Below are 18,924 nucleotides of genomic sequence, written 5' to 3'. Positions count from 1 at the left end.
TCTATAGGTTAGTTGCTAAAAGCAGCGAAATTTTAGATTTTATTCGGATAGGATTCTCCGTCGATATAAGAGTTTTAATTTTTATATCAGAGTTTTACTATAAATTTGATCAAACAACACAATTTGATTGTGTTTATAAGCTCAAGGGAGATGGGAATTACACCCTCCTGCCCTGCCCAAATGACGCCCCTGAAATATTTGTTTGCAATTACTGGAGGAAAAAGTGAAATTAAACATTGAATAACACTCATTTCTGTCAGTAGTTTTCAATGCTCTGCGCTCGCATTACAGACGTTGAAAAGCACAAAACCTACTGCCGTGATTGATAATTTCCATAGATTTCACAAGGAGCATCTTCCTAGCTTGATGTGATATGGAGGCTTGAAGGAGAGAAAGAATGCAAAAAACACGTTTATGAAGCATGGGGAATATTTTAAAATGTTTAAATTCAGGCTCTAAAAGGGCATTTCAAAACAAACGAATGAAAGAGATGGTTTTAGAACTTGTAAAACATGGTTTGCTTTTTCCGTCTGAATGGAAAAGTATATTAGTCACAGATTGCTTTAGACAAGGAGAGGAGGAGAGTGAGTTGGACTGAATACCATGAATATTTAGTAAATCGAGACGTGTGTTCCTGATTGCATAAACCCACGCCCCAAGGATTTGTTCGTAATGTGGATTTGAACTTTTGTAACATTTTCATTGTCGATTATTGTACAACTCATTAGATTTATTTTTACTGCAAAACTAATGGTATAATGAACTGTTTAACGAGTGGTCTCTCACGGATCGTTTATACTTAATCGGTAAAGCACCATAAATAATACATGTACACTGATCAGCTGAAACGTCATGACTAACCGCTACGTTTTGAACGAAGTATTCATAATTAAGAGGCTCGGGGCACAGTTGAACCGCTTGCCAGACGATCACAGGGATCTTAGCCGAACAGACAGTGTCATGTTTGTAGAACGTTGAAGACTGCGATATATCAGAGTTTTGATACGGGCTGGAAACAAGCATATTAGAAACAGTATAGCTTGTCAGGTGCTCGCTAGCTGCCGTGATTAGTGTCTTCCAAATGGGAGTTAAGAACGGTGTGAAAGCACCAAACCAAGAGATATGGCTTCCACACCTCCCTAAAGATGTCAGACGTCGTAGACTATCGAGGGAGTACAGGACGATAGAGTGCAAACTGTGGTACAATTATCAGCATATCGTACATTAACCGATTTTAACAGTGGATAAAGCACAAGTGTATCTGAGCACACAACTCAACGTACACTGTTAGATATGGGCATCCGTAGCTGACGTCTATTTAACTCGTTACCGGTACCAATGTTAACTGCATGGCATAATCGATAATGAGTAAAGTGTTCACGTTCCCATCGTCATTGAATCGCAGAGCAACAGCACAACAATGCATAGTCCAATAGATTGCAATGCTCCCTTCATCACATCGATAGACTAAGTCGTCTTCCAGGGGAACAGCTGTTCGATATGTGCCCAGTATAGGATGACAAAAGGCCAGCGGTAGCTTCATTATAATTTGAGGAATCTTCACATGATCAGGCATTCATGTGGGCCATACTTCCTACTGGGAATGGCATCTTTAAACAGGACAACACTCCTTGTCAGAAGGCTAATGTTGTACTGCAGTGGTTTGAGGAGCACAGTGATTAATTTTAATTTGCTGCAATATCCTCCGGACTAACTTAATCCTAATCTAATTGAACATCTTTGGGATGTCATTCAACGTCAGATCCGAGCTCCTAGAGCCTCCCCCCCCCCTCTCCAATGGAATTTACGATAATTAAGTGACTTGTGTACAGATGTGATGATGCTCCATGCCTTCAACCACCTCTTAAGACCTAATTGCATCTAATGTAACGTCACTTGCAAAAATACAAGTTTCTGTTGGGTTGGCAACAGTGTAAATGCGATAGAGTTGCAGAGCATATCAAACAATGTCCCTCTGTTTTCATTTGAATCGTACATAATTTCAGCCTTACCTTCTATGTATTAGTTTAAAACAGGGATGCAAATAAGGAACAAAATTTTACTAGCCCAAGAAAAAAATGTCACCAAGCCACATCCCACAATAGAAAACATTTACTTACCTTCGGAATGATATGAAATACTCGCCCGCACCGATGAACCACTCGCCTCGGGCAAGCGGGCGAGTGGTTATTTGTATCCCTGGTTTAAAAGTTAAAGGGCATTATAAGATAAGTGGTCCACCCAGTATAGGTTATCTTGTCCTCAAGAGTACGTAATGCTCTTTTCATTGCCAGTTCGTAATTTTCTTCATATCAAAGGAATTTCACACTATCACCTTCTATCCTTTTTTCAATCCGGTTCACTATTTTGCAGTATGCTGCTGTCTCAAAATAAAGACTTTTCACACAAATAGAAGGCATCGATTTTGCATTGATCCAATCTCTCTTGAACAAAGAAACGGCAAAGACAGTAAGGACTCTGAAGAGATTTTAAATTCAGTTCAGTATTGTCTCTGTCAGTGCCGATAAAGGAAGTCTTGAATGCGTGGGAAGATCAAAACAGCAGGATCGTGCGAATACACATATAGCAGATGACAGAGATGGGTTGGTGGATTTCGGATGAGAATCTCTCTCTACAGTGATTTATGATATCACAAGGAATAGAACAAAAATGAAAATAAATAATTTTACGATATTACTACATAGTGTGAATAAACATTTAAACGCTCAATAGTAATACCCTTTTTCTATGGTAACAGTCATTCGTTGCCCTAAAAAACCTTAACTTTTATAAATTGTATTTCGGACTTGCATTACATTTATCACCAGTATAGCAGCTCCGGATATCATGCGGGGAAGCGGATTCACAGCATTTAATAAACATAGCAATAATCATATAAAATCCAAATCTAAGCTCCAATGTTTATTTCGAATACCTGGATACAACCGCTATACAACAGTTTTCTGCTTTTAAACTATCTACATTAAAGGATATATCAGTTATCTTAGCACAAGTTTACTTCCTACAGTAAGTACCTACATTATTTCATTTAATATCAAGAATTTCATTCATTTATAATATTTTAACTCATTCATTACTTTAAGACAGCGACGTATTGGTACATGACTGTGGAGCTTCATAGAACAATGACTAAGAATACGTATCTGAAAACATCCATCTCGTAGTTTGAACATAAGCTGTAATATTAGCACTCTAGATTCAGAAAAGTCATATTATTTGTTAAATGGTTATTACGTACAAAATCTAACTTGATAAATTTATTTAACATTAGGAATCATCTAGAATACGAAAGTAAGCGGGGCTAGGTTCTTAGCAATTCATATTAAGGTATATCTCAACGATATTGCAGAAACCCATCTTACCATCTATATTCATTTACTGCATGAAAGGAATATTTCACATTAGTTTACTTAAACAACACTTAAAATTGTGGATATAGTATACGTAAAGCCGCGTCAGTTCCCGAAGGAGCTGGACGCTCATACTTTTAGGGATTATTCATTGAGTATCTACAAACTTAACAAGGGGGTAACAAAGCGACTTTTATTTACTTATCGACTGATACGAAAATAAAAAAGAACGTACCTGTACTTTATATCTGCATGTGTAGTGCCCTTGTAGTTTATCTATGACTATGTATGTGTGTGGGGAGGGGGGAATTTAACGCATATCGCATGTCTTGTGCACATGGATACTTCTTACTATTGCACTACGTAGAAAATTTATGGTATTTCATGTAGAAGTGGTAATAGAACACAGAAGAAACGGACATCAGGGGTTCTCATGTATACTATTACCAAAATTGTTTCAAATCGTCAAATTAATTCATCTTTACACTTCTCGGCTTTCACTGTTTACAAAGACATTTGTAGACGTCAATCGATCAATATCAAGAAAAAGAAAAAAAATGCATCTATACAGAATTTAAAGCACTTTCCGCCCAGTGATTTATTTAGTGCCCCGGAAAGGTTTAATTCATCGACTCGTTTTAGTAAAATGTGCTTTGTAAATTGATAGTGACATATTAAAATTAGTAACAGCAAGCTTAAAATTAAATAAACAAGTATTTACAATAAAATAAACAATCAATAATCAGAATGTGTCCCAAGAGCATTCGGAGCCTATTTGAAAGCGTCCGTAAAATAATGTTTTAAATCAAGGTAAATTATTAAATAAAATCAGATTTGGAACGATCGGTTTTCAGATCCTTTCAATAGTAGTGCCTACCGGAAATAATAAAAAAAAAATGTTCGAACATGAGACATATCAATCTACAGATCTCATTGAACTGATAAATACAAGGGCCGCTCGGAAAGTAACCTCCAACTGGTTACCAAAAAAAAAAAAAAAAGATTTCTGGGCTTTCGGCATCTATAAAAATGTTAGCCCGTCACGTATGACGTCCCTCGGCGAACACACTATCCGGGGAAAGGGAAGGAAGAAAGGATTGGAGATGGAAGGTACCACCCCGGCATCTTCCTGGTGTGAATAAGGAAAACCCAGGAAAATCTAATTTATAATGGCTGGCCTGAAAAAGCCTTTTATACTTTTTCGACTGAGTGCCCTCACCGGGAATCGATCCCAGGACTCCTCGCACCGAAGGCGTAAGCGTTAGTGACTACGCTACGCGAGGCCACTGGTTAAAAAAAGAAACACCAAAGTAAATAAGAATTTATTATATACATCTAAAACTAGTTCTTTGCTCTGTTTTTCAATATAGTTTCCATAAAAATTCAAGCACTTATCACATCTCTGCACTAGCTTAGGGTCCATCAGCATAAACATTTCCCGCCTGTGCCTTGAGCCAGCCTGTGATCGCATCTTTCAGTTTCTCCTCATCTTTAAAGGGCTGAGATTCAAGCCACTGCATCATATGGACAGTACTTCCTACAGTCTAACCTCTGTCTCACTACGTCATATAACACGGTTCTAGAAATCTGTGGAAATTCATTGGAAAGCTCCACTGATGACCTGCCACCATCTCTTCGTCAAGAATGTTTGTTCGTCCACTTTTAAATAAACAAACCCATTCACAAACAACTCCTTCACTCATCACACTTCGTCCATACGCGGCACAAAGTTTCCGATAAATAGCTGCTCCCGAATATTATTGTGCCGTAAGAAAAGTATAAGAGCTTGCTCCTAACACTTGGCGGTGTTTTCTATTGCAGCATACATTTTAAGACACTACAAAAATGGAACTAGTGATCAGACAACCTTCACTCTACCACGGCTGGAGGCAGACTGATCTACCGTGCACGTCTGTGCAAAGATGGTAGCGGTGTCTCCACTACTTTACGCACAGTGACCAATCGGAGACTACTTTCCGAGCATGCCTCGTAGAATAAGGGTGAGTAAATTTTCATGCATAGTTTTAGAGGAAATCGACATTTTTTTTGGTAAATTTAAAAATTTAATCCTGTACAAGCCTTGCCGTGCCGTGGGGGGGGGGGCGAGCGGGGCGACGGCCCCGGGCGCCGAAGTAAGAGGGGTGAAAAATTCGGGAGATAAAAGGAAAGAAAGATAGGAAAAATTGCTTGGAATATATGTATGGGGGCGCCGTCGTATACTATCTGCCCGGGCGCTGATTTTCCACGGCACGGCCCTGATCCTGTACAACTGCCATACCATCTATTAAGTTGAAACAGATATCGGACTAATGTCTTTCATTGCTAATCTGAATTATTATTCTACTATTATATATATTATTTGTTTTCGTAAAGCACTTTTAAAATAAACACTATTATATAGCAGATTGTATCTATAGTTGGTTGATTTCTGCTAATAATGACACACATACTCCTAACAGTGACGCACTTACAATCCTAATAATCAGAGACGTACGCAGGGAATCCGGACACCCACCTCCCGAAATTTTGAGTTTTGTGTAAAAGTAGCCTAATTTTAGGGACAATTTAAAAAATTTTAATATAAAATACCCTCATATTGAATATGGATCTCTCTGAAATAAATTCATGCGTACGCTACTGCTAATAATAACACACATACTATTTGCAAGGGTAACTAAACTAATGCTACAATGTTAGGCTACTAGCGTTTAACAAACAAAAATAAATCAATAAATTAAGATGAGGCGTATAGTAATCGATAAAGCTCATTAAGGTAAACAATATTATGTGGGTGAGTGAAAAAATCCTCATGGAAATTGAAAAGAACGTTTTTTTTTTCTGAAGATCTAAAAATTTATATCGTACAGTCAGTGACAATAGTTCTTTCCGTTTGGTAAAAAATTATTTTGGGAATAAAGGTGGTATGGTTGGTACGTACAGAAAATTACATTCTTTTTAATGTACTGAAAATTGTACTCAAATTGTTCTTCCATTCTGAAGTTATTTGCGAAACTAATTTCATCAAACGGAAAGAAATTTTGTCGCTGATTGTACCATAACATCACCTCTCAAGATGGAACTCATCTTGAACTTTACATTAAACTCAAGTTTTTCCTTATAACTAGACTTCGGATCAATATAACCACTTGGAGTAACAGCTCTTTGTAGACCTGATTCACTTGAATGTCATTTATTAGCGATGTCCAGCATAGCAATGAACACGTGGCTCTGCTTTTAACAGGCGTATCACGAGTTTTCTAGACCTAATGGCGGTTAGGTCCTGTATTCACGTGACTCCCCAGTTTGCCCCACGACGCTGAATGGACGCCGAAAGTTAGGAAGCACCGGTCACGAATCGAATTCGGGATAATGCGGACGTGAGTCCAACGTCCTCACCCCCTTCGAATCGCCATGCATTTAAAAAAAAATGTCAAAATATGCTACTATGCACCAGAGATGATCATTTTTCCTAACCCTTCCTCACCCTCAATTGGCGCCCCTCACCCTCCATCACACTCACCCTCCATTGACGCCCTCACACTCACTCTCCCTCACACTTACCCTCCATTGACGCCCTCACACTCACACTCCATCACACTCACCCTCTATTGACGCCCTCCCCTCACCCTCCCTCACACTCACCCTCCATTGACGCCCTCACACTCACCCTCAATTACTTTATCGCCCTCACCCTCCAACGCCCTCACCCTCAACTACTAAAATGAGGGTGAGGGCGGCCCTCATGAGGGCAAAATGAGGGAGGATGACCATCTCTGCTATGCACTACAAACTAAAAAAAAAAGTATTTAAATGTGCAACAAAGAGGTAAATATGCGCTAAAATATGCAGTACAATGGAAATTATCAAATAATCCTATTCTAGCTTTTATTGAGTAAGTTTATTTTGCTTACTTATATTGGTTGATTTAAAGAATAGGTTCTTATTTTTTTTAAAAAAAAAAAAAAAAGAACCGAAACTGTATGAGACATGGACCTACAGCTTATTGTGGAATCCGAACCATATGAACTTCCACTGAGAAACGAACCCGGGACCCCCGCACCAAATGCGCGTATGCTAACCATATAACCATGCTCTAACTGCTAATGTAAGGAGGCATTTTCAATGTGAGTTATGGTATATACAAGAAATTAATGTATAATATATGCAGAGTAAAATATAATAAAGGTTTGTGATTTTATCTTCGTTAAAACAATGATTTTTCAAACTCACATTTATATTTACTGAATGCTGGACTTACATTTTCCAATACTTTCTGGCAGATTTTCCCTTTATCTGGTAACACTTTTATATAGGCCTATAGAATGTGTTCTTTCTGTGTGATAAACTGTTAGAGGACGATTTTCAGTGATGAAATATTACTGAAAAATCGGGAAATTCGTGATTTATTGTTTCTTCAAGCATTTTATTTACCTCTAATACAAATTTTTAGATGGGAATGTTTTTACAATAATTAACTCTGTTTTTCGCGTGTTTTCCGACTGCTCCTGGAGAAATTTGGTTGTTATTGATCTTAACATTTCCAGTGCGTTGCAGAATTCTAATGCATATTCTTTCAATTGTGTTACTCGTTACTACAATTCGGAGCTCTACAGGCAAACGCACCCGTCACAAACGTTTAGGGGCAAAGCAGGTCCTAAAAAAGAATCCTGAGTGAAATTCTGTAGGAATGACTTGACCGATGTCAAATTTTAGGCAATGAGCTTGGGCCTTCCAGAAATTTAAGCAAGCGGGTACATGATTGTCAAAACTATGACCTTTGACCCTAAAAAATATTTAACCTATTGAACTCTGAGGTATATTTCGGCCTCAAGGATATGTCCTACACTCTCCCCCCAAAGAATAGAAAGAAAGGGTAATTTGTCTTGGTCCTGGACATATGTTGTAGTTGTTTAACATAATCTTCATACATCTTTCTTATCGATTGATAACGTTTCTTCGCCACAACCCACTGCTTGAAAAGGAACAATTTGGAAGACTATTCTTTTGGTATCACGACAGGCCCGTATCCAGGGAGGTCTGGGGGAGTGCCCAACCAAAATTTTTGCTGCCCCCCTAAAGGATTCCCAGTAGGCTTGCAAATGAACTATAATATGGTTGAATCGGCCCCCCTCCATTTTTAGGCTGCCTACCGGCCTGTATCACGGTCTCAAATACAATGTACACACAACGGAAGAATTTTCAGAATATGACTTATCGTAAAAACATTTTTTTTTAAACCTGGGGGAGGGATGTTCATTCTCACGTTTTCAATCATTGTAAACGCAAGTAACGGAAATGATTGTGAAGGCTTAAAAAGTATACGTCATATTCCATGAGAATCTAATAGGAAATACACCTTAAATCATATATATATATATATATATATATATATATATATATATATATATATATATATATATATATATAGAGAGAGAGAGAGAGAGATATTAAATTTAAAGTGCAGGGTTAATCCATACCATAATGGGTGGGGGGGATAAATTCACCGCCGATTCTTAACTGATTTTTAATACCCAAGCACAGGTGATTATGGAAAAGAGTCAAAGAAAATGTACATTACAGTCTATCACAATCGAATGAATTTTAGAAAAATTAACGTGGATCTCTAAAACAAATCGGCGCGAATGGGAAGGGAGTGCAGGTAAAGTAAATCCGCTAGTTTATTCTTTATTTTAAATCCCTGAAGATGGAATGAATAGGAAGCCTCAAACAACACATTACGTCAAAATTGAACATTTTTTTAAAAACGAAAATATTATCGTTGAACATATTTTTGAAATTGTGGAGGGGAGACGATTTCACACTTTCGTTCGTGGCAGAGTTTGACTCTAAGCTGCGTGGACATTTCCAGTGCCATATAGAAAATCTATGTTTTGTCATAATCGAATAAAATTATGTTCTTCATATTGGAAAATTGTTTTGCATGTTTATGTATAAACTTGCAACATGCATGGGGTACGTTTTATCCGCCTTTATACTCAATGGATTGCAATCCCAAACAACAGAGTGATTTCTGCAAGTGGAACGAAACCACGCATACCAAGTTTCATCAAAATTGGATACATTTTACGAAAGTTATCGTGGAACGAACTGGCACACGAATGCCAATCAAGTCGAATAATAGAAGCTTTTCTAACGCTCGCTTCACTAATAAGTATGCTACGATAACAAGCTTCATCCGTAGCTTTCTAGACATACCTGTCTACGAACATGTGTGTAGAGAATTTGAAGTGGGAAAAAAGTGTGAAGAAAGTTGACTTGAGTAAAGGCATTTTTGTATTGTTAGCTGCCGGGGTAAGCATACAAGCTTATAGTTTCAGTCCAGTTGTGTGTATATATAGTACTTTATTTCTCGGTAACTACTGGCCGAATCTAAACCAAGCTTGGTGTGTATATAGCCCATGGTATAAGCAATAAAATTGTTATATTTGGTGTCCAGCCTCGGTCAAAGACAGGGCCATCTTGTATATAGTACTTTATTTCTTGGTAACTACTAGTCGGACCTAAATGAAATTTGATAGGCAAGTAGCACATCGTTTAAGAAATAAAGTTAGTTATATTTGGTGGTGGAGCTCAGCCAGGGACAGGCTCGGCTTCACTTGGCTTGATTTGGCTTAGCACGGATCAACTTGTATGTGGTACTTGATTTCACGGTAAATACTGGCAGGATCTGAGAGAAATTCGGTGAGCAGGTAGCTCATTGTCTAAAGAATAAAGATCACTATATGATATGTGAAGATGATTGAATTTTCTCCAGAACTGCGTTACATTTTACAGTTTTATTTGGATAAAGGTGCAAGTGCTGCGTAGTCCCGTGAGCTGTTTATGAGCAGGATTCGTTATCAAAAACGACATCCAAAAGATGGTTTTGTCACTTTCGTTCTCGAAATTTCAATGTACAAGATGCTTCTTGCAGGTAAGACTAATCGCAGGAAAAATGGGTGAAATTCTGGCAAAAGTCCAGCAAGACTGGCATTTAAGCAGTAATGATGTCGTCAATGGCTTGAACATCTATCGCCAAAGAGTGTTAAACCATTTGGAGACAATTAACTACCAAAAGAAGCTCGACGTTTGGGTGCCATATGATCTGACTCAAAAACATTTATTCGGTCGAATTTCCATCTGCGGATCTCTAGTGAAACGTAACGAACTCCAGCTGTTTCTGAAGCGATTGATTACGAATGATGAATAGTTGATAACGTACCAATACAATGTGTTAAAAAGATCGTGGTCAAAGCGGGAACAAGCTCCACAGTCTGTAGCAAAACTCACATTGACGCCCAGGAAGGTTATGCTGTGCGTTTGGTGGGATTGGAAGGGCATCGAGTATCACGAGCCGCTGGTGCTATGCAAACCGATACAATCGGACCAATATTGTTGACAATTAGCGCGAGTACAACTAACAGTTAAAAAGAAACGACCGGAACTTGCCAACAGAAAGTGTGTCGTATAGCACACTGACAAGACCATACCAAATATATCTTTAACGAACCGTGAGAAATTGAAACAACTTGTTGGAAACTATTAACTCATTCACCGTATAGCTCAGATCTGGCACCGTCAGACTATTGTTTGTTCCTGTTTCTTCAGAACTCCCTGAATTGTGTTAATTTAGCGTCAAAAAAGATGGTCAAAAATCATGTGTTACAATTTTTTGACCAGAATCCAGAAGATTTACATGGATGGGATTACAGTGTCGAGAAAAATTGGCAGATCATCAATAAAATGGCGCATATGTGACTTCATAATATTATTTTCAAACCACAAAATATATGTTCTCAATTTAGATCTCCAAAAGACAATACTTTTTACACAACCTGATATACCATTTAAAAAAACTTATCTACCACTCTTTCAAATGCTTTCTACTTACAACCGTAGAAGGTATATATTATGAACGAGGGGCTTACGGGAGTGGTCTAAATTATATAAAAAATAAGTCTTTGGAATCCTTTATAAATCTGAATTTAGATTACTTCAAAGTAGTAGTGGGGCTGACCTGCTTTTTATTATTTTTTAATTAATGAGACTCGTTTCATTTCCATTAAGTACTTACGTAAATTTCCATAGGGGAAGTTGCTTACCTCAGGGATTCTTTTTGTATTTTCCTTTACATAACTGCGTATAATTGTGCAAGGCTAACGGAAAAATATGTCAGCTTCATACTCGTAAAGTTACAAAAGATTGCACCAATGAAAAGAATACCAGAGTAATTTCTGCTGTGAGGTCATTTTGTCCATTGGTACCGTACATTCCCAGTATAAACAAAGGGATTGTGATTGTTGTACCTAAGGACAATATTAAATTAATTATAATTGCTTTTCAACGACTAATTATTTGTTACAGAAAAGTACTATCCAAAAATCATAGCATGTTTCCGCTTTCTCATTAACCTTGGAATTTTTGTTTTATAAAATAATTTTAATAACAAGGAACTAAACTTATATGTAAAACAAATATATTCCAGTTTTATAACATTATTAGTTGAAAAAACATGTAGTGAATATGGAGTTAGGTATCTTGGTTCAAAACTATATATATACAAAACTATATATATGTATATGTTTACACCAAAAGTATCTACGTTTTGTTTCATTCTCATTTCCTAGAACATGCAGGGGTAAAAGTGGATCTGGGAAGATAGGGGGACGCATGACGTCATGCCGTCCCCTGTGCCTATCTTTGCCCATTGTATTTTGGTTTAGAAAGTGGGGGGATGATACAGATATTTCCCTCGCACTTTCACCTCTGATAACAAGGAAATACAAGGAACTAACCCGAGTCTATTTCTCAACAAACTCTTCCTCTTTATTGATACACAATTGCTATCACTCCGTTCATTTTGTGTGGTATGTGACAGTCATCTTTGGAGAGATTTTTCAGGTACTGGAAAATTCCACTTACAGGAATGATCTACTGACAAACTGCTGTTCACGAAGATAATCTTTGAGGTTCAGGAACAACCAGAAATCACTTGAGGCTAAATTTGGTGAGTAGGGTGGGTATGGAAGAAGTTCAATACCGTAGTCAGCCAAGAATGAAGTCACATTAGTACGGTGTGGAGATGCATTGTCTATGTAGAGAATGAAATTACCATCTGCCATTTGTGGTCGTTTCTCAGCCAATTTTGGCAAAAATTCTGTATCCAAAAGTGTAAGAAAATACTCGCCCATAATTGTATGACCTTTCGAAGCAGGATGGGATAGTATCACTCCTTGTGAATCCGATAAGATAGCGTACAGTACCTACTCATTGCATGCCACCTGACGAAATGTTTTGGGAGAGATGAGGTGAATTTGTGTGTTTCCACTGCATCGACTGCCTTTTTCTTTCTAGGTTGAATAATGGAATCTGCGATTCATCCATTGTCACAGCACTTTCCAAGAAATTGATTTCCTCTCTACTGAAGCGCGCCAAATCTGTAACATTTGATCGAATCCTTGCCTCTTTTTGATCGTCATCAAGCATTCGTGGAACCTAGCGAAAGAAACTTTCCTCAGGCCTAGTTCGTCGTTCTACTGTTCCCATTGTTAGCCTCAGTGTATGATAAATCTCCTGCATGCTATCACGTCTATTTTTATGAGATAAGTTTCAACACAAGCAATGTTATCGTCAGTTAATGCTGTTTTGGGACTTCCAGACCTCTCCTCATCTTTCCCACTTGTTCGCCCTTCTTTGAACTACGCACCCACTTCCTAACAGTGTTTTCGGCAAGAGCACTATCACCATATAGTACACACTCTGCAATTGGCGATGAATATCAGCTGCAAAACGTCTAATTGCGGTGAGGAATTTTTAAATTACTCATTGCTCTTTAACCAAAAATTCCATGACCCTGGGCAATATCAGAAACGCGTCTTACTCGTTCAGGCACTGTGACTCAACTGCTGCTACCTAGTAAACAAAACTTATACTGTTGAGAGACGAAGGTGTTAGTCATTGCGGTACACCAGTGGAAAATTTTGATAATCCCTGAATGGGTTCCAATCCAGAGTTCTTTTTATTGCCGCAAAAATAATACTCATTGCTTTAAAAGAGCAATTTAAGATCAATCATACCAAAATAGCAGATTCATACCAATTACAACAAATAGAAAAACAAAAAACAGCAAATAGAATAGTAAAAACTCCAAATATCAATAAGACCGCCAAATTTGTCTGCTATCTAAGTAAAATTTTATCAAGATGGCACTGGATATAAAATAGTTCCTACTTACATGGGGTTGGCCTGCAGTGTCCAAAATTTCAAAGTAAACCATTTCGTTGTCCATAACCGTGTGGAAAGTATACACTTTCTCTAAGTTAGGATCATACTCCCCTATGTAGCGTCGGGTAATAAATCGGACCACCAAAGCTGCAAATACAGAACAAAAAACAGGAAGTTATACAAGTATTATGCGGTAGTGGATTATATAGTATATAGACAGTAAAACATGCTTGGGGAAGTATTACTCTCAGGCAACTAATCGTTCTTAAGGTCATATACCTTTTCCTGAAAGGGGAATGTAAGAACCATTAAGGTTGCCAGGACAAACTACTAGATTGCCAAGAAACCATTTTATTGAGTGTAATGTCCAAGATTATGCTCAGTAGGCAAAAGAGATTGAGAAACACATTGATTGGTTGGTTGATTTGGGAATTTGCACCTCGTTCACCACCTATGCTATATGAAACGTGAACCTACAGCTTAAGGCGGATCACCACCAGGAAGTCAGTACATATTTTAGCTCGTTCCCTTAACTATTGCGCAGTGAAACGTTACATATTATAAATATTGTACTTTAAGATAAAGTTATGTTTCAGCTACAACACAAGACATTGATTAATTTGGTTCTGTCTTCTGATATCGAGAAATGAAACAAATAAAAGAAAATATTTGATTCGTTTTACGATGCGCACACAAGATGGCACTTACTGTTAGATCTTACTAGAAGTGCTTCGTTTTATGAAATGTTTATTTATATGTGTAAAGTATTTTAAAGTAACGATCTTATTACGAAATAGATATATTGTTTGACCGTTTTACGTGTTATGTTTCAAATTTTATTTAAATATTAATTTACATTTAAGGAAATAGATTTTGAGACGAAGCTTGCGCAGAACGCCATAATGCGTTGTTGCCAAATTTGTACGTTTACTGTAGTAGTCACAATAAGAAAATTTCTGGATTCTAGCGTTGCAGTTCGAGAAGCGAGATTGTGGTAAGGGTCGAAAACTAATTTCTCTAGTAAGTATCCAAGCAGAATTCCATGATTATTCCCTTTATTATCTGGCATCAGTAAATACTCGATACTATCTGGCAACGCCGCACTATTCAAGCAGCATTTAGCTTAGCAGTGAGAACACCTAGTGATCCACCTTAAGGTGGGATCCAAATCATATGAGCTTTTGCCGGCAATCGAATCAGTCTCTCGTGTGTAGAATGTGAGTACACCAGGGACTGCGACCGCTGTTTATTAATCGTCTTGCAAGTTGTGAGCGGTAGCCGGCAGTGATCTGTGTGTCGATCACCGATATTGTTCTAGTGGTCAATTCAACAAATATGTTGATCGCCAGTGATTTTTACATGAAAAGTAGCCCTCAAATTTTAAAAAGGTTGGTACTTCTGGCGTACGCTAAACGTAGATACGAGGAAGTTCTTTGAAAAACACCTAAGTAGAAATAAGAAAAGAAATAATCGGAAATAATCGTGTGAAGACAAGGAGAAATTCCATTTATTGATTTGCATTCTGTTGCTTGAAGTGAGATCCGAAACACTAATAGTATTTGGTTTCAAGGTTAGCATCCCCATTTGGGATTGAAGCCGGTACTATCAGCGCATAAAATGCATGCATTAGCCACTTACCATAAAGGAGCACGAGGCGAGCTCGAATCTGTTTACACGCTCTGTTTACCATTCTAAGCCCTTAAATAAAAATTAAAACAAACGAAACAAATTTCTGTCTACTTGTTTGTCGTATCAAAGAGAATATTATCTTACGATTGCAGATAAAGATAGATTGCAGTTATTCTGGTGTTGTCAAATATAAATTCATAAGTTTATGTTGCCTAAATACTACAGTAAAACCTACCTTCAACGAACCCTTTATTAAACGGAAATATTTCACGATCGTATGAAGTGAGTGGTGAAGCACGTGTTAAATTCCCTTCATTCAAGGGAAAGTGTGTTACACGGACAACGGAAATCAAAGTAAGACTTTTCACTTAAAATTTCAAATTCCAGAAAGGAGCGTTTAGATAGTTTCTCTACATATTATCAGAGATCAGGTAAAGGCGTCTATATCCGTGTACACAATATACTACATTGTCAGCGAAACAGATAGTGATGTGTAAACCGAAACAGATATGATGCATATAGATGCCTAAATTGAGAAATATACGAAAAAAGTTTGAAAGGAGAAAATAAAGTGGAGGAAAAAGAGGAATATGGCATTGGGTTTGAAGAAGAAATGAAATTTTTAAGTTTTACGTCCCACGTTTATGTCGGTTAGGCTAAAAAGAGACGGTGATGATGAGAAATGAATGAAATGGTGGAATGAAGAAAGTGGGAAGAAACGGGAGAACACCGAGAAAACCCACGAGCACGGTGTTTGTCCACCAAAAAGTCTACATGGCGCGAACCAGGGAGCCCAAGCACCGGAGGTGAACGCTCTACAACTGAGCCCCCTTGGGTTTGATGAAGAATACAGGCTAAAGATGCTGTCAAGAGTTTGAAGGAACAATAACAATTTGTCTAACGTTGAAACTACACTGATATGTTTAGTGTGGTTTCTCAGGATAAACTATTTGTGGAAAATCAAGCAGTAAAGTGTACAGAAAACTCCTTGAATATCGGATAAAATAAAGTTAACGTTTTTTTTTTTTTTTTACTATAAGTTTTGCATGTGTTGATTGGTAGTAGTAATAAATACTGTTAATTAAATAAGGCACGTATAGTATCTTACATTATTTTAGTATGACCATTGTACGCATGCACCATTTTTTTAAAGCATAGGTCTATCTTCGTTAACCGGAAACCGATCTTTCACGTTAATTTTGGCGAGTCCCGTTCGATTACGCTAAAGACAGGTTTTACTGCACAATGCTTACTATCATCGTAAAACTCCAATATCGCTATATAAAAGAAAAAAAGAGAGAGATTATAGAAAGTTAATATTTGTTTACCCCACAGACTGCGAAAAAAAAAAACAACACCAAATTCCTTGACGTGATTCCTAGGGTCAAATGAATGAAAAAATCTAATGACATGGATCGAGAAACGCCTTCTTTCAGACTTATAAACCACCGAAAATACGAAACCGCGTTTTAAAACTCTCTAGCTTGAAAAACTATGGGATCTATCTATCGCAAGCGGCTTAAGGAATTTGTAAGAAACTCGTGTCAAATATAGAAGTAGGCGACGGGAAGGAAGAGAAAATAGAACAGGTGTCTAGTTTTCGATGCCAGGGTATTATTATTAATGATAATATGAAGTGTGAATGTGAAATAAAAGCAAGGATAGGAATGGCGAAAGAAGCCTTTAGGAGGAAGAAAAGACAATTTTGTGAAACCTTGAACAAAGAATTGAGAAAAATATTCATAAAAGATCCATACGGTAGAGAATTTTACTGTATGGGTTAGAAACACAAAAATGATTAAAAACAACTCGAAGCTTTCGAAATGTAGGTGTGAAGAAGAATGCAGAGAATTAGCTGGGTCGAGCGGGAAACGAATGAGAGGCTGTTAAAAATGGTGGGTGAGAAAAGAACAATTTTAGATATTATTAAGAACAGAAAGAGAAACTGGTTCGGCAGGGCCGTAACTTGTGGGGGAGCAGGGAGGGCAGCTTCTCCCGCAGGGAAACTCCTCGCCGTTCGAGGGGCCATACTTTAAGACAAAATTTTCTTACTTCATATACGATATGAACATGAAATTATAAATGAAGCATCAAACAGGTTCACTACATTACATAAACAAAACAGCACACAAAAGGTAAATAAGATAAAAATGAGTCAAGTTCAGTGAAAAATGTATACTATTAGGGGATAGGTCCCTAGAAATAACATAATTAATTGAAGGGGATTTGCTGTTGCCAGGAGCCAATCAGAAGAAAGATGTTTCAGCTGTTGTATATATATATATATATATATATATATATATATATATATATATATATATATATATATATATATATATATATATAAAGATTGTACAGTTATCCTGTATCCCACACTGTATGATAAAGCCAAAGAGTTAGTTGGTGAAACTGTAACACATATTTAAATTATTAATGAAAATATATGGTTTTGCTCAATAAACAATTAGTGTGTATGTAATAATTAATAAATTTGCCATATATGGAACGGGCCCAGGGGCGTAACTAACGGCCCCGCAGACCTTGCCATGCGAGAGGGCCCACAGGCTCCGGGGGTCCATAAAGAGTAAGAGAAAGATGGAAAGAGAGGGACCAATAATTAGAAAAACAACTGTTCTAGGGGGCCCAAATACGCGTATTAATGCTTGTCCCCAGCAGAAAAAATCTAAGTTACGGCGCTGTAGTTGGGACATTTGCTGAGAAGGAGCTATATCATGAGGAAAGTGCTAGAGGGTATAGTGGCAGGAAAGAGAGGGTGGCGAAGGAGACTACAATTAATGAACAATACTAAAACAGAAAAAAGTCGTACGTGAAGACGGAGGTTAGTGAAAGACTCTGGAGCATGGAAGCTTCTTAGCTGCTACAAGTGACTTGCCAGCAATGGCAGAATACCTATCTTGATGATGACTATGCGTTCAATCTAAATATCCATGTTTCAGAATTCTACGGTAACGGTGCAACAAATCGCATAAAGGAAGTTGCGATAAAGGAAGATGTTTTGAAGTATTAGTTAAGGATAAATAGCAATATTCAAATAGACACAATTTAAAGATCATTTCATTTCTCTGTTAATAAGCGAAAATAGCTACTGTTTCACTGTTTTTCTTTCATTTTTATCTTCAAAGAAAACGCTTTTCATAATGACGTCAATTCAAATTTCGAAATTCAAACACAATTTAGTAATATTTTAAAGGCCGTAACCTAATCAGCTGGCGTTACTACGTATACACACGTATTCTAATTACATTTCTAATAACTTAATTTTCCAGTTAGAATGAAACTAATGTGAGAATATTGTATTGTCATCTGGCAGGAGTGCACTCAGGGGAAGAATCTACCGGATCTGGACCTCCCAAAAACTTCCTAACTTAACACACATTTGTATACTTTCTTAATAGAACTATACTTACTTAAGAAATAATAAAATACTGATGTAGCATGAAAATTTGAACTTACACTTCATCTGTATTCTTTGTCTTATAAAAATAATATACTTCTATCATTTTCTTTTCTGAAAATATAGGTGGAAGTATTTTACAAATAGGGTATACAATCCCAGTCCCCGCCACGTGAACTTTATGGTGGACAAACACCGTGTGCATGGGTTTCCTCGGGGTTCTCCCGTTTCCTTCCACTTTCTTCATTCCACCATTTCATTCATTACTCATCATCACCGTCTCCT

The 18,924-nt window shown here is 37.4% G+C and overlaps 1 protein-coding gene across 1 annotated transcript in view; it reads right to left on the bottom strand.

The window, feature by feature from the left end:
- Positions 1–18,924, bottom strand: part of LOC145669715 (ras-related and estrogen-regulated growth inhibitor) — a 342,459-nt gene that overhangs the window by 139,667 nt on the left and 183,868 nt on the right. Inside the window, exon 3 of the mRNA XM_081738029.1 lies at positions 13,606–13,742. Coding sequence (XP_081594155.1) covers positions 13,606–13,742 — 137 coding nt within the window. The remainder of the gene's footprint in view (positions 1–13,605; positions 13,743–18,924) is intronic.

Source organism: Thermobia domestica, chromosome 14 (assembly GCF_964235325.1).
Source record: "Thermobia domestica chromosome 14, izTheDome1.hap1.1, whole genome shotgun sequence".
Classification (NCBI taxonomy): Eukaryota; Metazoa; Arthropoda; class Insecta; order Zygentoma; family Lepismatidae; genus Thermobia; species Thermobia domestica.
This window is presented reverse-complemented; position numbering and strand designations above follow the sequence as displayed.